The following is a 23,366-nucleotide window of genomic DNA, read 5'->3' as shown; positions in this document are numbered from 1 at the left end:
GGATCCAATATGCAGGAAAACCACCTCCGGCCCCTTCCACAGACGTGGCGCATCGCTTGCGGTAACAAAAGATTCGTGTAACTTCCCCACTCATGGGGTCAGGTTACACAACTAAACGCCACTCGTGTCATTGTGTGACTCGCGTTGGCTGATAGAAGTGAGCGCTCCCCTCCTGATGACTCGGTCAGGCAGCTGCAGATATTGCCACGTTCCTACAGTACCAACTACCAACACAAAGCCTCACAAATGCCCTCCTGCTAGGTTAACCACGAGCTTTGTTGAACCATCTATAATTTTCACCAGGAATGAATCGTTTCTTGAATCCTATCCGCTTCCAAGAATTCTCCTACTCCCTCAGGTGGTTACTTTCTTCTGAACAATCGTTTCATGAATCCGGTGGGCTTCTCGTTTCCTGGTATAAAATATATAATAAATGTACAAAAGCATTAGATAAGTTTGATCCGGCTAGGAATATATGTATTAGCTTCGCTAGATAAAAACCGTAATTAATTTTCATGTAAAGACTTAAGATTGTGTAATCATCGGTGGCTTCCCTGACCTTTGATTGACCAATGAGTTTGATCCGGCTGGGATATATGTTAGCTTTGCTAGATTAAAACTGTAATCAATTTAGTGTAAATACTTAAGATTATGTAGTCATCGGTGTTGAATATATTGTGCATGTATATTGTGTCTTGGACCCACCTTCTAGTTCTCCTGTGTAGTTGAGGTTGTGGCCCCCATCCTATACATCATATATACGTGCCCACAATGCAATTGTGTTGCACGGCCTAAACATTGTTTTCTACATGGTATCTATCGCAGGTCGAACCTAGCCCTATCCTAGCCGCCGCCGCCTCGCCCTCCTCGCGTCGCCGCCGCCGCCGCCCGCCGCTACCGCCGACTCTCTCCACAGTCCCTGCCGCCACTCACCTCTCGCTTCCGCTACCCCTCCTACCCGCGCCGCCCCACCCTCACCCGCACCGCCACCCTCTAGCCGCGCCGCCACAAACCCTAACCCGGCCGCGCCATCACCTCAGCCGCTACCACCTATCTCATTCCCCTACCCGCAACCCTAGTCACCGCCGTGAGCTCCTCCGCCTCCACCATCTCCAACCCCTTTGCCGGTCCGGATGTCACCCTCGTTCGCGATCTGAACATCCACGAGCGTGTCCCAGTGGTTCTTGATCGATCCACCGCCTCCTACTCCACTTGGAAGCGGTACTTTTCCTTGGTGTTTCGCGAGTACCTGCTCCACGGCCACGTCGATGAACCGTGGACTCCAGCCTCATGATACACGACGAGGAGTGGATGATCCTCGACGCCACCATCATCCGTTGCTTCTACCTCACCATCTCCAAGGACCTCTTCCACACGGTGGTGGATGACGACGACGACGCCTACGCCGTCTAGACCAAGCTCAAGGCCTCTTCACCGACAACAAACTGCAAAGCAAGGTCCTTCCCCACGGCGAGTTTTATGGGTGCCAGCAGCTTGACTCGTCCATCAACGATTTTTGCATGCGCCTCAAAAGGCTTGTCAATGAGCTCCGCGATCTCAGCGAGACGGTTGGCGACGAGCTTCTCATCAGCACTCTCACCGCAGGTCTCAACGAGGATTTTGGGAACGCCGCCTCCAACCTTACCCTCATCCCGGAGCCCACCTTTGCCAAGGTGGTGGCGTATCTCAAGCTGGAGGAGAGGCGGATGAAGATGGCCTGGACTCGGGCGACCCACACCGCTCTCATCTCCGACACTCACGGGGGCTCGGCGCCGTCTCCGCCGCGTCCCGCGCTGGCCCACCCGCCCCCGCCGGCCTTCGCCTAGGCGCTGGCTGCCCCCTTCCGTCACCCCCGCCGACCGCTAAAGAGGGCTGCCGCAATGGCCGTCGCGGTGGCCACAAGCAGCAGCAGGGTACAGGAGCTCAGGGAGGAGCAGTCCGCCCCCAGCAGCAGTACCAGCCAACCCTGTGGTACGTCGACCAGAACCCGTGGACCGGCGTTGTGCATGCCTACTCCATGCCAGTTCCCCGCGCCCCTGCCCCGGGTATCCTCTGCGTGCGGCCTCCCTCCCATCAGGCGTTCTACGCCACGCCGCAGCCCTACGCCGCGCCCTATGGGCCTGTCTCCTACGGACAGCCGCCGCAGCAAGGAGGGCTGCTGCCGCTGCCCCTGGCGGCCCAGCCCCAGCAGTCCGCGCTCCCACCCGCGCCATGGGACCCGGCTCTCTTGGCGGCCCTGCACTCCGCTCCCTCTCCGTCCACCTACACCGGTGGCGGCGACTGGTATATGAACACTTGAGGTACGGTGCATATGGCTGCTCATCCCGATAACCTCCACACCTCCTATCCCGTCCACACTTCCGCTCGGATCACCGTTGGTGACGGTTCCTCACTTCCCATTAATCACATAGGACATGCATCTTTTTCGTCTACATCTACTCCATTGTCATTATCTAACATCTTAGTTTCTCCTGATCTTATTAAAAATCTTGTCTCTGTTCATTCTTTTACACGTGAAAATCATGTTACCGTTGAGTTTGACGAGTGTGGTTTTTCTGTTAAGGACGCTCATATCCGGATGGTACTCCATCGATGTGACAACCCCGACGAGCTCTACCCGGTCCACTCCACCGCCTCCACCACCTCTGTCGCCCCTGTTGCCCTCGCCACCGGTGTGGATCTTTGGCATGCTCGCTTGGGTCATCCCAACCCCGCCACCCTTCGTCATATAATTTGGAGTTTTTCCTTCACGTGTAATAAGATCGACGAATACTCTTGTCATGCTTGTCGCCTCGGCAAACATGTTCGTCTTCCTTTTAGGGTGTCTTCTCATGTTGCATCGTACCCATTTAAGTGAATTCATAGTGATGTTTGGACCTCTCCAGTTGCAAATAATACGGGCTATCCTATTATTCTTGATGATTTTTCGCACTCTGTGTGGACCTTCCTGTTGCGGCGTAAGTCAGATATTATCTTCACTCTCGCTGCATTCTACTCCTATGTTTTCACGTAGTTTGGTCGTCCCATCCTTGCGTTTCAAACAGATAACGGGAAGGAGTTCGACAACTTAGCGGTTCCCACTCTCCTCACCACACATGGCACGATTTTTTGTCTCACATCCCCATACACTTCGTAACAAAACAGTCGCGTTGAGCACGTCCTTCTCACTCTTAATGGCTGCGTTCGTACGCTTCTCTTTCAAGCCAATGTGGCTCCGCATTTTGGCCTGACGTTCTCGCCACCGCATCACTCCTCATTAACATCCGCCCATGTCATACTTGCGGGAACTTTGTACCTCATCATCTTCTCTTCGGTGCACCACCCTTTTGCGATGAGCTTCGCATCTTCGGCTGTCTCTGCTATCCTAGCATCGCCGCCACTAAGCCTCATAAGCTTGCACCTAGCTCCGTCGCTTGCATCTTCCTCGGCTACCTACCTAACACTAAAGGCTACACCGCTGCTACGACCCTATATCACATTGTGTATTCACCTCCCGACACGTTTACTTTGATGAGAAGGTGTTTCCATTTCAGCAGCAGGTACCTCTCGTCGCCCCATCGCTGCCGGCCACTGGCGGCCCTTCGGCGACCCTGTCAGGTGGACGGCCCCGCTCGGTTCTTGGACCGCCTCCGGGCTTCGGCGGTCCTCGCGTCGTGGGACGAGCTGCACCTCGCACCCCCATGCCGCCCTCGCCGTCACCGTCGGCCCCCTCCCCGGCTGCCTCGGGCGTGGCCCTGTTGCTGGTGCCTTCGCCGGCCGCCTCGCCGCCCACCGCCTCGGGAGGGGCCGTCCCGGAGTTGCCGTCTCGCCCCCTCACACGGGCCAGAGCCGGCGTTCACCGCCCGAGCTTGCGGTACTCCAGCGACGAGTATCTCCTCGCTGCCTCCACCACCGAGCCGTCACCAATTCCTGCGTCCGCCAGAGCAGCCCTATGTGATCCTCACTGGCTTGCTGCAGTGCAGGAAGAGTTCGACGCTCTTCAACGGAACCGTACCTGGACACTGGTTCCCCGGCCTCCTCGCGCGAAAGTCATCAGCGGCAAGTGGGTTTTTCGTCATAAGACCCGCTCGGATGGCACACTTGAGCGCTACGAGGCTCGCTAGATGGTCCGTGGGTTTCGGTAGCGTGCTGGCGTTGACTTCACTGAGACGTTTGCACCGGTTGTCAAACTGGGCACGATCCGCACCGTCCTTCAGCTGGCGGTCTCCCGATCTGCACCGCCTCTGTAAAGAAATATCTAGTGATCTAAACGCTCTTATATTTGCGTTTAGATCATTACTCTAGTGATCTAATAAACGCTTTTATATTTCTTTACAGTGGGAGTACATATTTAACTTTATATATTAATGAAAATATGTAGAAGAATTGTTTTACAACTCTTGGGTAATCACAAAAGGCACTTAGATTGTATATAAGATATGAAGGCGGTAGATATAACAATTTAGATACCACAATTAGAACGCCCTGATAACTTGCGGGAAATGCTTTACCGGTCAATTTGAATGAGTAGAAGTAGATGAAGACATTTGGATGATTCATATCCCTTTATTGAAAAAAGATGAGGACTTTGTATTTTAATTAGCTTCATAAATGCATTTTTCATCAAAGAATATTAATTGCACGCAAATGAACGAATTAACACTTGAGAGTTCCGGCATGGTAATACCTTGGATGTGATCACCTGCATGGGTGATATTAGTGGGGACTGGAGGTCTTGGCACTCCTCCTGCAACTGCCCTTGGAACTGGGACTGGAGGTCTTGACACTCCTCCTGCATCTGCTCTTGGGACTGGGACCGGTTTGCTCCCTTTGTCAAGCCAGAGCATGATGGCCCCAGGTGTGGGTCTCTTTTCAGGCTTTGACTGGACGCAGTGTAGGCCAATATCAATGCACATTTTTACTTGCCACAGCTTGTCAGCTTCTAGTGAGGTATACAACCGTGTTATTTGTGACTCTTCCCTCCAGTTTTCCTCTATCTGTAGATTATATTAGATCATCAAAGATTTAAAAAGAAAATAATCATTTCTTTAGATAAGGTTGAAATTTATTGTTCTTTTCCATCAAGTAATAAAAGCTATCTCATTATCAAAACGTTAAGAAAATTGTCTTACGCTCTTAATAAGCACTCCATGGTTGCCTTTGATCTCTTGCTGTGTTACGATCTCTAGAATGATAAGACCCAAGCTGTATATGTCTACCGTAGCTAGATATTTGAGGTCAGGACCCTTGGAGTGCAGGAAATCCGGTGGCAGGTAAGCTCTGCAAAACATATGAACATGTCAGTTTAATTAAAGCATATTAGTATATTACGATCAACAGACTAGCTTAAGTACATGGGTCCATTCAGCTTAAGTACCACGGATTTGGCCACAAAACATAGTCATTTTTTCGAAAAGAACAAAATATAGGCATGTATCATGAGCAAATTCATGGGCTATTTTAAACCAGTAGCAGTGAGAGCATACATACATGGGTCCATTCAGCTTAAGTACCACGGATTTGGTGTTCTTTTCACCAATGAGCTTTGAAAAATCGAACCCAGTGATGCGTGGTATGTAGTTCTCGTCCAGCAATACATTTGACGGGCTTAAATTCAAATGAACAATTGGACAGTCTGCACGGCCCTTATGGAGGTAATGTAAGCCTGCGCAGGTCCCTTTGATCAATTTGTATCGCATTTCCCAATCAATTTCACGAGATCCTCGACCTAATAAAATAACAAGTGGAGAGGGAGAGATCAATGAACAAGGAGCTAGCTTAGTGAAGTTAGCTATAAATGGATCGATTTTCCTTCTATTTCTGCAAGCAGTTCCAAAATAATATCCATCCATTCCATATATGATTTGTACTGGATGTTGCAGCTCTCTTCCATCGAAAGGAATTGTCCAGTAGTTGATTATACAGATGTTAAAGAGAACAGTAAATTGTTTACAGATGGTAAAGAAAACTGTACAGTTGATTAGTGATTGGTACCATACCAACAAGATAGTCGCGAAGGCTTCCCTTGCGCATATATTCACAGCAGAGCAGTTGTTCGGGACCCTTAATGAGTTGTGGTAGCGGTATTCCTTTGAACTGTACCAGTCTATGTCCTCTAGATTGGTCGTGGCAGTAGCTGGTAACCTTTACTATATTCTTGTGATCCAAACTAATGAACTGTTCTGCTTCCCTCTTAAACTTTTCAACTGGAATCACCACTCCAATTAACCTCTTCACAGCAATCATCTCTCTAGGCGGAATATCACCCTGTTCAAATATGTATACGTCGACAAATATGAAGAACCCAAAGGACACCAGCAAAGCAAAGGGTAACTTACATCTGAGAAGGCGTACCTTGTAAACAATTGCCTTATGAGAACCTTTGAACATACCGTCCTTCCCAACTATTCTTTCGTGTGAAAAACCATCTGTTATTTTCTCTAGGACTTTTAGGTCGGACAGGTCCACTGACACCGGCAACTCAATTACCAGCTCTGCTTCCTGTGTGCTTGTTTCTCCAGTCGTGTCTGCTGAGGCGGGTTCCTCGTCACTTGGAAAAAACTCGGTTGTTGTCTCTGTATCCAAAGCTTCTGTGTCCGATGAATCGGATTCCTCATTTCCTGACTGCACTTATTGTAAATGTAAGCATCTATGCAATGTGTGACATCAATATTCTCCTAGATGTGTCATGTAGGAGGAATCATAAGATTTCTGCTATATGCCAAGAGTTTGTTGTTTCTTTGTTTACACGGTGTCTGCTAGCACATATCTTTCGCTGGATATGGCTTTTGCGAATTGCTATATGTTAATCCTAATTACTAAAGAAAAGAAATGTACCACTGTACTGTGTATGTGAGGACGTAATCCTGGCTAATGTCAAGCAGTACGGCAGATATGGTAAAAATGTAGATAAGAAAGATCCTGTTTTCTTTTATGTTTTCGCTCTGTACCTGCCAAAGTGGTAGTGCAGAATAGTTCACACTTTCGGTTTCATCAAGCCTTTGGATAATCTCCAATGCAGTAGGCCTTTTATCTCGATTCATTTCCATACAGGTATGTGCAATCTCCAGACATGTTCTAACTTGATGGTATCTGTTTTCCCATGATAGAAACGCTCCTTCTTTTACCAGCCTTTTCCTCAACTGTTTCAGTACCTGTACAAATTTATATCAATACATGGGTCATAATGGCAGAGACAAAGCTCTCTTTGAGTAGTTAGCACTCGATACAATCCATATAAATCGATGGCAACACTTTGATCCAAATGTGGTTTGAAAAGTTTCCTCACTTCCTCAACACCTGACCCCAGTGCGACCCTCTCTCCCTAGTCAACAACTCCGTGATCACAACACCCAAGGCGTATATGTCAGACTTAGTTGACCAAAGACCTTCCCGAAGCATCTCCAGTGGCATATATCCTCTGCATACATGTATATATAAAACTCTAATGCATTTTATTACCGAACGAAGTACGTACTGTCAGAAGAAACAATTTTTTTTTACCAAGAGGTTAACTTACAGAGTTCCGTGGGCATCTTCATCATAACCTGAAGGTTCTCCTTCATCAAAGAACCGTGACAAACCGAAGTCATAAATTTTGGGCACGAGGTTATCCCCTATTAATATATTGTCTGGTTTGATATCTCCGTGAAAGATATGCACTTTGTGATGGAGATGAAACAGGCCCCGACAAATTCCTTTCAGAATTTGATAACGCTGGTTCCAGTCAAGTCCTCCATGAAACTCATCTGCAGAAGTATTGATAATAAATTGGTCAAACATGACATGAAGTTGATCTTGTCACCCGGAAAGGCTTTCATATATAGAATGAAATAGATGGAACATAGAAGCATGTATCATCCCGAATTCCTGTAATTTGCAACAAACCAAATCCAAGATCCTGTAAAATCATGACGTGTTTTCCACCCAAATGGCCCCAAACCGAACCTAACCGTCCCAATCTACCCTAAGAGCATATACAGCCGGATATATCTAATACATCCCCTCAAACACTCGTGCATGTGCCCGGACGCATCAGCCGGCAGTGACCGGGTAACCCTCATTTTTCCTTCTATGCATCTAAGAGCACTACAGTCGAACTTGGAAAATCCGACCCCTCAAACGCATGCGGACGCGGAGCGTTCGCGCACAGTTACCGGTCAATCCTCAACTAATCTTTTTCACAACAAGATACCTTAAATTAGAAACCTCAAATCCACTATTACATGTAATGTAAACCTAATCTTAAGCGGAGCTCGTCCGTCTCTGCCATGCCCATCTCCGGCGTCCGGTTGCACTCCCCAGAGTGTTGATCCGGTTGCCGACGAGGTAAAGTAAGGCATGGGACACAGATCGGCTCACGGGAGTCGAGGCCCAGCCGTCTCCCATGCCCTACTCTTTCTCGTCGGAGCCCGGAGCTCTAATAGTATCACTGGACATGAGATCGATGATGGATCCATCCTGGAGGAGCCGCCGACATCCACCACAACGCGGTGCCCTATGAGGTGGCTCTCCGGACCAAGTTGCAGGTTGAACAAGTGGCGCGGACCACCGCAGGGAGGATGCGGTCCGTGCTCTCGATGGGTTGGGTGCGCCGTACGGTCCGGTCGGTGGCGGTGCTATGGTGGATCCGTTTGAGGCGGCAACCTCGGCCTCGGGGACCGCTGGATCTGGCCTGGCTAGGTAGTCCCCTCCGCTCGCCGCACCCAGATCTGGCCCGGTGGGGTTCGGTGCGGGGGCTGGCTCGGGGCTGGGTGGATCTCGCCCCATCCAGCGCTTCCCCAACAAGTCTTGCAAGTTCAGGTCGTCGGGCTTCCCCCGCCTCCCGGCGCGCCATCTACCTTCCCCTCTCCAGTTATCCCTGGTTTCTCCTCTTCTTCTGGTCCCTGTGCTGCTTTGCGTGTCATCGGCCTGGCCATTTTCAATCTCACTGCAAGTTCCCTACTTTCTGTCTCATCTGTCGTCAGGACGGTCACCTCACTATTGATTGCATCAATCATTCCCCTCCTCCGGTGCTTAAGCAACTTGGGCTGGGTCTGCCTGGTTGCGAGTTATTTGCTCATGTGGGTGAGCTTGACCAGGTCATCTCCATCCCCACAATCTAGAACGTCGCCGTTATTTATGTTCTTTCCAAAGGTGCTTCTCTGCAGATGCTCTGATGAGCTTAAGGAGTGGGGCACGGATGGTTGGGACTGGCAGATCCAACAGCTACCTTTCTCTATGTTTGGTGTCATCTTCCCTTACAAAGATAGCTTGAGGATGATCACATCTTGCACTAGCTTCACTCTCCCTCTTAAGCAGCCTGTGATTTATATTAAGGAGGCGGAAGAGGGTGGGAAATCCTCTGCTGTTCTGACTGAATCTTGGGTCCGTCTTGATGATGTTCCCCCTGTGATGTGTAGTTTTGCAGCTCTCGTGGCTTTTGCGGATTTGGTTGGCCTGTTGTTTCTGTTGATGCTTCATCGCTCGCTCGTCCTGGCCAGGTCCGCATGCTCATCAAGTGCATCAATATCGCTTGCGTCCGTGGTAATATTTAGGTCTTCATTGGATCTTCTGCTTACCGTATCTTTGTTCACCTTTCTCTGTTGATACACCCTCCCCCCTTCCTCCTCCAGTGCCTTTGGAGGATGGCAATCGTATTGATGGTAGTCAAAATGACTCCCGTGACTCCAGGACCCCCCCCCCCCCCCCCCCCTTCTCACAGAATGAATGGGATGCGCTCAGCCCACATATTCAGGAGTTGTTCAAGGGTCGGGCTCCTCGCAACGGTGGTGGTGATGCTGCTATGGTGGAGGTTCACCCTGCCCCGGCTGCTGCTCATGCCTGTGAGGGCCTTGCCGCCGCTGTGGAGGTTACGGGATTCCTCAGTCCTTTTTCGGCCGTCTGCTCCAACTGTCCTGTCAGGCCTTCATCTAAAATTGAGCCCATATCTCTCCTCTTTTTTTGATTGGTGGTGATTTTAATCTTCCCAGATTTCATTGGTACAAAAACAATCATAACTTTTCTTCGTCTAGGGCTAAGAGCTTCAATGATTTCATCATTGACTTTGCTCTCCGTGAACTTCATAGGTCTGGGGCCGTTTATCAAAAAGGCTTTCGCCCCGCTTTATATATAAAGCAAAGGTCAACCACAGCCCAAGTACAAACGCATCCCACGACAACACACGCACGCACCTAAAGCGGGATACATAGGCGCTGAGCGCAGCAACACCGCTCCTAACACTACAAGAGTAGTCGGGGACCTTCACCGTGAACACGCCACCGCGAATAGATGAAGCCGCATATGACGGACCGTGAGCTCCAAGGCGGTGCCTCCAAGAAGATTACGAAGCCAAAGCGCCACCACCCCCTAGAGCGACACGATGACCGGTGAGAGCCACAACGACACCTTCAAGAAGGTAACGCGCTACGCCGCCGCCGATCCGTCCGAAGATAGAACAGGTTTTCACCCCAGCAAACACTCACCACCACCGAACACTGCACCCCTGCCACCATGCCGCCCACACGGCCATGGTCACCAGGCAGCACCAAGCCACGAGCTCTGCCCATGAGCACCGCGCTACCATCACCAGGGCCGCCGCCCCGGCATCCAAGACCTTGACACCACCTCACCCGAGACCCGTCGCTACCCCAACCAAAGAGATTAGTGGAAAGGCCGCTCCTTTTCACACCCCCTGGGCAGCCCCCCACGCCTCCATCACCCGTCTTGCTGCACCGGGTGCAAGACAAGCTCGGTCATGTTGCCGGGCGCGAGACGAGCTCGGTCCTGCAGCCGGGCACGAGAAGAGCTCGGTCATGCTGCCTGGCGCGAGACGAGCTCTGTCTCGCAGCCACGGGCGCAAGACGAGCAATGGACCGCAACTGGGAGCGGTCCAGCCCTATGACGAGGGTAGAGCCCAGACGACGAGGGGAGGAATCGAAAGTCAAAACAGGTCGCTCACAGACGGCCGACGCCGGAGGAGACCAGCCGCCGCCGTGAAACGGTCCAGACCACGATCATGAGCTACCACCACGCCGTGGCAGCCCACATCCACGCCGAGACCCCGAGGAGCAGCGCCGAGTCACTTTGCAGCAGTTGCGACACATCGCCGAAGACGCACCCCCCCCCCCCGGGCCATGGACGCCCGGCGCCCCTCCACCCCGGAAGGAGCAGCCTGACCGCCGGCCGCCCCGCCACCACCTTAGCCAGGTCGCCGCCGCCACCACTCGGATCTGGGTAGGTGCACCCAGATCCGCCGCCAGCAAGGCCCCTGTCCCCGGAGCCCCAAGAGCCACCGCATGGAGGGGAGGGGGAAGGACCACCAGGACGCCAGCACGCCGGGGGAAGGGAGCAGAGCTCGTGGATGGGCTGACGCAGAAGGCCGCGCCCCGCGAGCACGCCTCCAGCACGCGGGAAGAAGACGTCACCGGCACGACGAGGGGAGGAAGGCCGGGGAGGGGGGCTGGGAAGCGGCAGCGCTAGGGGTTGGCTCCCTGAGTCACCCGCGGGAGCGACTCGGGAGCGCGCAGGGGGGGGGGTCGCGGCCGTATCTTTGGGGGCCTTTTCACTTGGTCTAACTACCAGCTTGATCCTGTTAGATCGGTCCTGGATAGGTTTCTCATTTCACCTGATTGGGATGTTCTTTTCCCTTGTCCCTCTCTCACTGCGGAATCCTCCAATGGCAGTGATCATACCCCCCCCCCTTCTCCTAGATCCTGGTGTGGTTTCCTCTTGTCCTTGACCTTTCAAGTTTGACTCTTCCTGGCTTCTCATTGAGGGGTTTGCCCCTCTGGTCTCGGGCAAGATCCTAGCACTAGTAGAAAACAGGGCATTTGTTCCGGTTCGTCAGGGCCTTTAGTCCCGGTTCATGAACCGGGACTAAAGGGTCGTGACTAATGCCTCCCCCCTTTAGTCCCGGTTCTAACTAGAACCGGGACTAAAGGCCGCGACCACGTAGAGCTCCACCTTTAGTCCCGGTTGGTAACACCAACCGGGACTAAAGGAAATTTTATGATTTTTTTTTGAATTTTTTTTATTTTTTTTTATTTTCAAATTTCTGAATTATTTTAACCTCTAATCTCTAATCACCACCCCTCATCACTGCTCAATTTATCCTCTAATATCTAATCATCCCTCATCATTCCAAATCATCTAACTTCCCGAACGGTCACCCATCCTCCCACTCCCCCAGCCTGAGCATGCTTAACTTTCGGGTTCTATTCTCCCTCGTTTCCAAGTCTTCACTTGTTGTTTTCCTGACAATAGTAAGATGTCAATCCTATTAACCCTCAGAAATTTTGCTTGAGCATGAAGTGACACATTCCACTGTTTGAGTTTGAAACTATTGTTTTCAAAAACAATAATTATTTAGTAACACTAATATTTCTTGAATAATTAGTTTGACCATTGTTTGACCACAGTTTGACCAGATTTGATCAAAATTCAAAATAACTGAAATAATTATTTAGTAACACTAATATTCTAGAATAATTAGTTTGACCATTGTTTGAAATTTTTTCGATTTTTTCCACTCTAGATCTTAAAAGCCCCGTAACTTTTTTTCTATTAGGTTTTTGAGGATTTTGAAAATGTTTAACGGGGTTCCCCCCGTTAAATTTGATGTAACTTTTCGAGTAGATGATTTTTCATATAAAAACTTTTTAATCCGAGTTCGTATGCAAAAGTTATGCCCGTTTTACTAAATTCTAGAGAGATTTTGCAAATAAAGTCGAAATTCATATTTCTAAATTTTCCCAACAACTAAACCACATATCACATGGGAAACTTATTTTCTTTTATTTTTTTGACATTTTCTTTTATTTTTTTTAAAACTAAAAAGGCGATCCAGGGGAGGGTAGAGTTTGAAAATGGGACCTTTAGTACTGGTTCGTGCCATGAACCGATACTAATGTCTCAAACCCCATTAGTACCGGTTGGTGGCACGAACCGGGACTAAAGGTCTAACCCTTTAGTCCCGGTTGGTGCCACAAACCGGGACTAATGGGCATCGCACCCTTTAGTCCTGGTTCGTGGCACCAACCGGGACTAAAAGGTCCAGACGAACCGGGACAAATGGCTCACGTAGCCCCTGGGTGCACGAACCGGGACTAATGCCCCATTAGTCTCGGTTCTAGACTGAACCGGGACTAATGGGCTAACCCGGGGTGGACCAAAGCCCTCTTTTCTACTAGTGTAGACTTGTTTGAGTTGCCTCATCGCTCATTTGGGCATGTGGATGACTGGCACTTTCTTTCTTCTATCTTCGTCATCTTTTGAGAGGCTGGAGTTGGAACCGGGCGGCTGCCTTGCGCAAAGAGAAGGATAGGCTTCTCTCTTGCATTAACATTTAGACGCGGCAGCTGACTCGGTTGGTTTAGATGAGGGGGTTGGGCTCATAGATACGAGTTAGAAAATGCCCTTCTGGATTCGCACAGGCAGGAGGAGGCGTACTGGCAGCAAAATGGCGACTTTTCGTGGCTCCTTAAGGGTGACTCTATTATGGCATATTTCTTTGCGATTGCTAATGGCCCCTTAAGGGTGAATCTATTATGGCGTATTTCTTTGCGATTGCTAATGATCGTTGTAGGAGGTGTTCTATCTTTAGGCTCGTTATCAATGGAGAGGTTGCAGTCGATCCCGTGGTGATTTAGGGGCATATATTATCCTTCTCTAATCTTTTGGCGGCCAAGCATCCTTCCAATGTTCATATTAGCCCCAACCTTTGGGTGCTGGGGGATAGGCTTTCTGATCTGGATAACGCTGCTCTCATGGTACCTCTTTCTCATGAGGAAATTGACTTGGTGGTCTCCTCGTCTAAAGCTAATTCTACCCCCGGTCCTGATGGGTTTTCGATCACCTTCTTTCAGAAATTTTGGCAGATCCTTAAACATATGTTTTATGCCATTATCCTTGGTTTTTGTTTGGGCATAGTTGACATCTCTAGGCTTAACTACGCGGTCATATACCTTCTTCCTAAGGTTAGGGGTGGACTCCATCAGACCTATAGTCTTGATAAACAATATTGCCAAATTTCCTTCTAGGGCTTTGCTACGCGTCTTTCTCCGGTTGCCCATAAGGTCTTGGTCAACATCAAATGGCCTTCAGCAAGAGTAGCTCATTCTAGACGGGTTTCTTAGTCTCCATGAAATTGTCCACGATCTCAAAGTTAGAAATTGCAATGATGTGGTGCTCGAGTTGGATTTTGAGAAGACTTACGACTCGGTTAGCTGGTCCTTCCTTCATGACGTCCTTCTAGGAAAGGGATTTGATGGCGCGTAGGTTCACCACATTATGCAGTTGGTTTGTGGTGGCCACACTGCGGTCTCTGTGAATGGGTTTGTGAGCCCCTTTTTCAAAAATGGTCGAGGTCTTCGTCAGGGTGATTCGATCTCCCCCTTCTCTTTAACTTTGTGGCCGACACTTTCTCTTGTATCCAGAACCGCACGGTTGCGGCTGGGCATATCCTGTCAGTCGCATCCCACCTCATCCCCTCCGGCGTGTCACACCTTCAGTGCGCGGATGACACTATTATTATGATGGAAAATACGGATCGGTGCATCACTAATCTTAAATTCCTCCAGTTGTGTTTTGGGGAGCTATCTAGGCTTAAGATTAACTTCTCTAAGAGCGAGGTCTTAGTTATTTGTGTTCCTCCCGAGGAGGCTAGGCAGGCTGCCTCCCTCCTCAATTATTGTCTTGGTACCTTCTCTTTTAAGTATTTTGGGATGCCTATTTCACCATACAAACTACTTTCCAAGGATTTTGCCTTCTCCGTCTCTAAGGTTGGCAATTGAGTTATGCCTTCGAGGGGGCGGGTAGGGTCTGTCTAATGAATGCATGCCTCTTATCCCTCCCTATGTATCTCATGGGCTTCTATCGCCTGCCGGAAGGCACCCATGCTGGTTTTGATAAGCACAGGAGTGTGTTCTACTGGAATACCGCGGATAATAAGAAAAAAATATAGATTGGTTAAGTGGAAGCTCATGTGCAGGCCAAAAAATCTTGGGGGTTTGGGGATCCTCAACACCTCCATTATGAACAAATGTCCAATTCTTAAATGGTGGTGGCGTATCTTTTCTCTCGGCTCTGACGCGTTGTGGTTGCGTATTCTTAAGGCTAAATACTTCGTGGAGTACTGCTGTTCTGGAGTGTTTGGGTTTGATGTCCGTTCGGTTGTGCTACTCTGTGTTGCTTGGTAGATTTATTAATTTAAAGTCGGGTTATGATCTTTTCTCTAAAAAATTGACACCCAGTCAATCAAAGCCCAATAGAGAGAAATCACTCCGAGTACTAAGCCCAGCTTACCGAAGCCCATTTAAAAACTTCATGGCTTCTGCTACGTACCACTAGTCTAGAACTAGTTTGTGCAGGCACACACAATACATGGAAAGCGTTGTATAACCATCGGCACGTATATATGTTTTGTTTTGGTACGTATGTTTTATTTCGCACCAATACACCATAATTTTAAATATACTAGAGGAGAAAAAGAGGGAATTAAAATGCCGATTCTATTCTATTATATTTCACAACCAGCATAGTAAATCTTTTAGTTAGAAACAAAAAATAAATTACATTGATTATGTCAAATTTCTAAAATGTTTTACACCATGGGATTTAAGATGTTGAATTAGGATGAAAACAATGACCTGGTTATATAAAAATCATTGCAAACCAAAGTACTGGGTGAAAATTTAAGTACGGTACACATTTTGACAATGAAGTAAAGATGTCCATCCAAATTACTGAACAGAACAATCTCACATGAACAAGAAAAAAACTACAAAAATTCAATCTAGAAATTAAAGAAAGACAAAAAATAACAAATTTTAATCTAAGGAAGAAAGAATCGTGGGAGTGGTGTTACCTGAAAGAAGAAATGCAAAAAAACAGAAGAGAAAATCATTCTAAGGAAAAGAACTCTAGAAGTGGTTCTAAGAAAGAAAATGAAAAACAGAGAGAAGAACAAGTTTTTTTCTAAGGAAGAAAAAATAATTGTAAGAGCGGTGTTACTATAAGGGGAAAAATGAACAAAGACAGATCGGAGAACAAAGATTTTTTAAAAACTATACCTGACGTTGACAATCATGAAGATTTATTGCCTCTTTTATTATATATAGGGACTAGAATACATTGAAAACCTGTACACAAATTACTAGAAGGAAAAAAGATGAACAAAGACAAATCAAACCTGCACACAAACCTATAAAAAATTAATGTAAACTAGTGCAACTTTAATAATTATTATGTTAAGCGGCTCTTCCCACTGCTTTGTCATCATTGACTCTATTTATTAATAAGGTAAATCATTGTATCAAGATGTCAATCTTAGATCTAATTTTAGTTCGATACTTCCACCTACGAAACTCACCTTTGGCTTTTGTCTTGATAAAAGATTACATTTTTGGCTGGTAACACAAAATTAATTACTGACACTCAATTGCAACATACGATGGCACATGCATAAATGTAGGAGAAAATCTGGTGCCAAAATGATTGACTAAGCATGAATAAAGAAAGACACGATGAACCAAAGAAAAAAAGAAACAAAGGATGTTATTCAAGGTAGAAAGCATTTAGGGCATTGGTATGACTCTCAAATAAGAAAGAAATGAAGGGGAAAAACTCAAATAAAATGATAACCATAATTTGCTAAAGAATCCCAAGACATGCACTCTTCCACAATATGCAACGACAGGCATATATTAGTGTAACTTTAATAATTATTATGACTCCAGTAGGTCACATACAAAAGTGAATTCTATTTTAAGTTCCTAATGCCAAATAAGTGTATCACATAATTGCAACATCAAATAAGATGGCACATGCACAGAAAAACTACAACGCCCGGAAAAAATCAACTAAGCATCAATAAACAAGGACATAATAAAATAAAATAAAAACAAAAACAAATTTTTTTCTCTAAGATAGAATGAATTAAGGGCTTTGGTATTATCTTAAAGCAGAAAGAAAATGAAGGAAAAAAACTGAAATAAATGATGGCAAAATGTTGCCACAGATTTCATAGAACTTGCACCATTCCACAATATGCAAGAACAAGCATATATTAGCGTAAGTTTTATAATTATTATGATTCAAGTAGATCACTTAAAAAATGAATTACATATTATATCTTAATACAAATATATTTTGTCAGATAGTGCAATAATGAATACGCTGGCACATGCACACATGCATGAGAATATCCCACGACCCTAAGAAACAGAGTAAGCATTAACAAAGACATAAAAATGATTCTAAGGTAGAATGAAATAATGACATTATTATGATTTCAATCGACCAACTACAAAAATGTACTCTATTTAAAGATTTTAACACAAATATGTTATGTCATACGATTGCAACACCAAATACGATGTGGCATGTACACATATTAGAAAAAATCAATGCCAAAAAAGGGACTAAGCATAAATAAACAAAGACATAAAAGGAAAGGTATAATGAATTATAGTCATTGGCCTAGTCATTCGAGGCACCATTCGAGGCAGACATGGCCTAGTCAACGATCTGGAAACAATCCCCCTTCGGTCTAACCCAAGTTCTCCATCTACTAGACACGTGCTGCTCCGTGCTTGCATTAGAAGAATCGATCTCGTCCGCTTCAGCTACGGTAGAGACCGCGCGCATATATCTGTCACTGCCATCTGTGCTAGGCCAGCAGCGCACAGGTCTGCTCTCAGATCTTCATCCGAGCTAAAAATTTGTGATGGCAAATGGAGAATGAACAGCCGGAGAAGTACTAAATCATTGGGAATGTAAGGGAAGCAAGCAACAAATCATTTTAATAAAAAGGGAAGTTAACTTCCATCGATGCCGTGAAGCATCTCCGGCCGCTAAATTTTTCAACAGCTCCAAATATGACTCCTCCGATCCTTCTTTCTGTTGTAGAAATTGTTTGGAACTAGAACAATACCAGCCAAAGTTGGTTAGGTGGACAGTGGTATCCCCAACCCAGCAGGGTTCAAATCCTGGTGCTCCTATTATTTTTGGATTTATTTCAGGATTTTCGGCGATGCGCTTTCAGTGGGAGGAGACGTTCCCGTCGACGACGAGGCGCCTATGGTGGCTTCGTAAATCTCAAGATGATATGCCGGCTCAGTCTCTCGGAGGTGTTTATAGGGGTAGGGTGTGCGTGTGTGCATTCATAGGGGTGAGTGTATGCGCGTGTATATGAGCGCTTGTGTCTGTACTGATGCTCAAAAAAAAACTAGAGGTTCCCTCCTTTACAGATCTGGGAATGGAGAATTTGCGAGCTATACGAAGACCCGGGAAGGTAGGTGACGAAGGATAGAGGACTGAATTAATTTGCTCACTCACTGTTTTGTGCCTTAGGCTGGCCATAGTGGGGGTAACATAACTAGTATCATGTACTTGGGACTCGCAAACATGCTTATGTGGCAGACAATTAAAGAAGAGAGAGAGGATAGTAGTAACATAGGTAGATACCGTAACATAATAAATGTTATGCTACTATGTGTCATGCATGGCAATAAATGAAACCATCTATAATACTACTTTATGATACTATGCACTATAGATGTAGTATCATACATAAGTATCATGTGCATGATACTAGTATATGTTACTCTCCACTATGACCAGCCTTAATGTCCCGTGAAGACATAATAAATGCCTTAGAACAGGTACGTACTGTTGGCTCATACGCCACAGGCCGCGTATTCACACCCAACAAACATTTCAATGAAAGTGGCATGGATCCCAATAGAGCAGGTGGGCGGCGGAGATTCCGGAGGTGAGCGTCGCCGAGTGCTCCTAAGGGCATCTCCAATAGTTATAAGATAGTTGTTGGTAGACTTTGCCACATAAGATTTTTGATGATGTGTCATATAATAAATGAGGGAAGAGAGGAAGGTTGTATGTACATGAACCAACAACCCATGCACAAGCTCCAATGTAGAATGAGAGAGCACCTTATTTATTAGCTCACATCCTATTGGGCAAACTAGATACCACCCATTGGAGTTGTTGTATGTTAAGGTGTTGGTTGATGACATGACATATTTTACCAACAAGCTAACATACACACTATTGAAGATACCCTAATCCGCATCCAGCCAGGTGTTGGCTATATGAAACTGACATGTTATCTATAGTCATTCATATAATCTCTACTACTTAAAAAGAATGTAAGGTTCTCATTTCACCTTTCTTCACACCACCCCTTCGTCCAACCTTCCATGTATATAATAATCAATCATCTTACTTTACTTACCTTCTGAACCAATTCCACTATAATTTACTTTAAAACGAACGTAAGGTTCCCATTTCACCTTTTTTCCCACCGCCCTTTCGTCCAATCTTTTGTGTATATGATAATCAATCACCTTAATTTACTTACCTTCTGAACCAATTTCACTATAATTTACTTATCAAATTTCTAATCAAAACATAAGGTAATTCAAGGTCAAAATTTGATGAACATAAGTTACACAATCACATTATTATTGATAGATAAATCACAACCTAACGTACTAGAATATTTACATCTCATTGCAACGCACTGGTATTGTTCTAGCATGCTATAAGATTGGCTACTATACTAGTATTTTTTTTCTATCTTCTCTCCTTCTATTTCTTCATATTTACTGTATTTGCCTTGAAACACACATATAGCTAGGCTTTTGCATGAGAACCCACTTTCCTTACTTTTTCACATCACTTTCGTCCATATAGACAAAAATGCCATGTAATCGGGCTATAAATCCACTATTATACTTGCTCTGAGGCCTAAGTATGCTAACAGTCTGGATACAAAATCGACTGAGAGTACAAAAAATTCCAGGCACGGGAGCATTAGCAAAAGCGTTAAAAGTTTTAATTTTGTTGTCCTGTTTAATTAACCCATGTGCAATACGTTGACATATAATGTGCTGCCTAGTCTCTTCCATCAGATTGGTCTTTTGGTTTCATTGGTTAGAGCATGCACTTCTACATGGTATCAGAGCCAAAAGGTCTTGAGTTTAAGATCCGGCTGGTGCAATTAAATTGCAGCCCACTTTCGGTTCACGTTTAGGCCTGAGGAAGCTACACGTGAGGGGGAGTGTTGACGTATAATGTGCTGCCTAGTCTCTTCCATCAGATCGGTCTTTTGGTTGCATTGGCTAGAGCATGCACTTCTACACAATACACGCCTCTCTCTTCTATAGGCATTGCACATGGAGGAGTTAATTCTAACTCACCCTCTATCTGCTAATTATCGAGGAGTTCTGTTTATTTCTCAGAGAACTAATGAGCATATATTAGGGCAAGTACAATAAGGCGATGTTGGCCGGAGGTGATCAAAATTTTTGTGGGGTTATTGTTGAGGAATCGCCTTCCATCGGGGACGGAGGTGATTAAGAGGCATGGCCCGGATAATGGGTTATGTCCCCTTTGTGGAGTTCCAGAAATAGGGACCCACATCCTCTTCTCTTGCACGCCTACTCACGTGCTCCGGAGCTTTGTCCTCTAGACACCCGTGCCTGATTGGAAGGCTTCGGACCTAGCCGACTTCCTTCAAGCCAGAGTGTTTCAGACCGGGAGAAAGAGGCGCCTCTTCTGACAAGTTTTTGCGGCGTTGGTTTGGACGCTTTGGACGACGTGTAATAAGTTGCTGATCGAGCAGATCTTCCTTTTGCGGGCCTCTGACTCATTTTTCAAATTTCTTTTGTTTTTGCAGCATTGATACCTGTTGGCTAGGGCAGCGGGACCGTGACTTACTGGTGCAAATGTTGGATGCGCCACATGGCACTGCACGTCGACTTGCTTCGCCGACGACCCCTGATGTTGTAGCCACTTGCTGGTCTTTTTTGTGCCTTCCTTTCATGTTTTTCTGGGCTTGTGTTTTGCAGCATTATCCCTCAGTCGACGTGTGGGGATTTTTGCTTCGTGCCACACACGCGGGATGGAGATGAGTATTACTTGTTGGGCGTGTGGCACGAAGTAGCCGCGCCCACACGTGTGGGTAATTCCAATGTCCGTCCACACACAGCCCGTGTGGGCTGCCTCCTGCTCACATCACACACGGTGTGTCGGCGAATGTCGAATATACCACACGTGTGGTGAATATTTCCAAGTTCTTTAAAGAAATAGTAAAACTTATACATACTCACGACAGATCTGTAAAATTTCTTTCAAAAACATTATGATTTGCAAACTGCACAAAACAAATACCGGCCCAACAACAACGAAAAAAGATCCATTTTCATGTATGCATTTTTTTTGTCTACTCCACGTATGTAAGTATATTGTTATGAAAATTTCCCTGAACGTATTTTACATGTATGTGTGCATGTACACAAAATTCATTTTTTTTTGTGATGCAGAACTATGTTTTTTTAAATCCTCTGATGCACCAATTTACCGTTTGCACTTCTCGCAGAAAAACAACCATACATACGGAAGAAAGCAAGGAATAAAGAGGGGGAATTAACACTGGCCCATGCCTGTTGTCGATCTTACCAGAGATATGCGCTTCGAGGGTTCCATTAGGTCCATACTCTACACAGATCAACCTTTCTCTAATCTCTGCGAAAATATATTCTTCGCCGTTTTTGAAATATATTTGCTGTGTGTCACAACAGTACCCGATGAGTCGCACTGTGTTTTTGTGAGCAGCCTTCATCGTGGTCTCAATTTCACGTTGAAATGAACGCTCCTTAGCTGTATGGCTATTGGAAATCCTCTTGACAGCAATACGTAACCCACTTGAAAGCACCCCCTATACATTGGACCACAGTAAGAAGTTACTCCCTTCATTTCCTTATACAAGACCACTATAAAAAATACACTTTTCATCTATACAAGACCACCAACAGGAATCAAGGCAAAAATATGATGATTATCGAGATATGAATTGTGTAATGTCTAATGACATAACTGTATGAGTCTAAATAATCGTACCAGGTAAACCGCTGCAAATCCACCTCGGCCAATTTCAGATTCACAGGAGAAATCATTTGTTATGTGCCTGAGAAGCGGCAACATCATACTCATTGGCCCTGCACTTTCATCGCGTACAACGTGTTCTAGTGCATCTAGCTCCGCCCTCTGGAACTCGTATCCATCCATTTCTGTATAAATTTTACCTTCAATATGTCCAGAAAGGGTTCCGTTAGGCACATACTCCGTACAGATCAACCTTTCTATGACCTCTGCAAAAACTTGTTTTCCTTCGTATTGGAAAATCTGCTGTTGCATGTGACCACAATAACCTATGAGTCGCACTTTGTTCCTGTGATCACCCTTCATTGCCCTATTAACTTCATTTCCAAATGCATCTTCATTATCCAAGCAATCACGAAAGTGAAACTTTTTGACAGCAATACAGAACCCACTTGGAAGCACCCCCTATACATCAACCACATAAGGAGTATACTAATTAAGGAGATAGGGTTTGGTTATTAATATCAAACGAGATATGAGTTTAGTCGTACCAGGTAAACCACTGCAGAATCATCTTTGCCAATTTCAAATTCAGCGGAGAAATCTTTGGTTATGTGCCTGAGAAGCGGCAACGTCAATCTCATTGGCTCCGCACTTTCATCGCGTACGACGCGTTCCAGTGCATCTAGCTCCACCCTCTGGAACTCGTATCCATCCATTTCCGGGTACACGCGCAAGAAGCTTTCTAGCAAAGCGATAGCCCCGATAGAGATATGGATACGAATATGAATATGGTTGCTAGCCTCTCCTTCATTTGTTGCTGCAGAAAACAAATCAAGCAGAAGATAAAGACTTGGCTAACTGGAGTTGTCGTATCAACACAAGGGGGGAGAAGAAAGCAGGAGCATCTTAATTACTCACCTGGAGATGGAAGAGGTGAACGGAGTCTCTGCAAGACTGGGCTTGCTTCTCGTCTTCTAGATCATGAATCGATCAGTGGCGCTGAGCAAGCAAAAGCATTGACCAAAGGGAAATAGGTAGATCCAGATCTGGATGGGCCGAGCATATGCTTTTGCTAGCTGGCTGCACCATTTGATTAAGAAAACCGGGGACGGGTGAAAGAGGCAGCTTCCATTTTGAAAGACGCGCGCCGGAGGAGGAGACCGCCGGCTCCGTCTTGTTGTATGAATTTCTTAATATGAAGAATCAAATTAGTTAAGTAGCACCCACCTGGCGTTTTTGTGTATATGCAATTTTTGTTTTTTGCTTCAGGTGAACGGAGTCTCTGGAAGACAGGTTGTAATTCGAAGGGTCAAGTTGTAAAATTGCAAGTTTGCAAGGGTCTCCCTCTGCTAGATGCCATCCTCCACGGCCCATGGGGGCAGTTGGCATGTGAAGCCGCCGAAGTTTTGCGTGTGCCATTTTTTTATTCTAGTACCTGTGATTGGCCAACAATATTATATAATCTTCGCAAGTTGAAGGCAAGCTACCACGACAGGTGATTA

At 46.2% G+C, this 23,366-nt stretch overlaps 1 protein-coding gene across 1 annotated transcript; it reads right to left on the bottom strand.

Annotated features, from left to right (window-relative positions):
- Positions 1 to 258: 258 nt before the first annotated feature.
- LOC123107287 (receptor like protein kinase S.2) lies at positions 259 to 23,080 on the bottom strand. The gene is made up of 13 exons (XM_044529280.1): positions 22,783 to 23,080; positions 22,413 to 22,681; positions 21,880 to 22,326; positions 21,439 to 21,697; positions 7,499 to 7,727; positions 7,279 to 7,399; positions 6,930 to 7,133; positions 6,334 to 6,603; positions 5,979 to 6,246; positions 5,470 to 5,707; positions 5,112 to 5,259; positions 4,667 to 4,976; positions 259 to 412 (listed from the first exon to the last, which is right to left on the bottom strand). Exons 2-13 carry the CDS (start codon positions 22,578 to 22,580, stop codon positions 363 to 365), a joined length of 2,712 nt encoding a protein of 903 aa, XP_044385215.1. The 5' UTR covers positions 22,581 to 22,681; positions 22,783 to 23,080; the 3' UTR covers positions 259 to 362.
- Positions 23,081 to 23,366: the final 286 nt, after the last annotated feature.

The sequence above is a fragment of the Triticum aestivum genome, chromosome 1B, assembly GCF_018294505.1.
Source record: "Triticum aestivum cultivar Chinese Spring chromosome 1B, IWGSC CS RefSeq v2.1, whole genome shotgun sequence".
Lineage (NCBI taxonomy): Eukaryota > Viridiplantae > Streptophyta > Magnoliopsida > Poales > Poaceae > Triticum > Triticum aestivum.
Note: the sequence above shows the minus strand (reverse complement) of the source record. Positions and strands in the feature narration are given on the sequence as shown.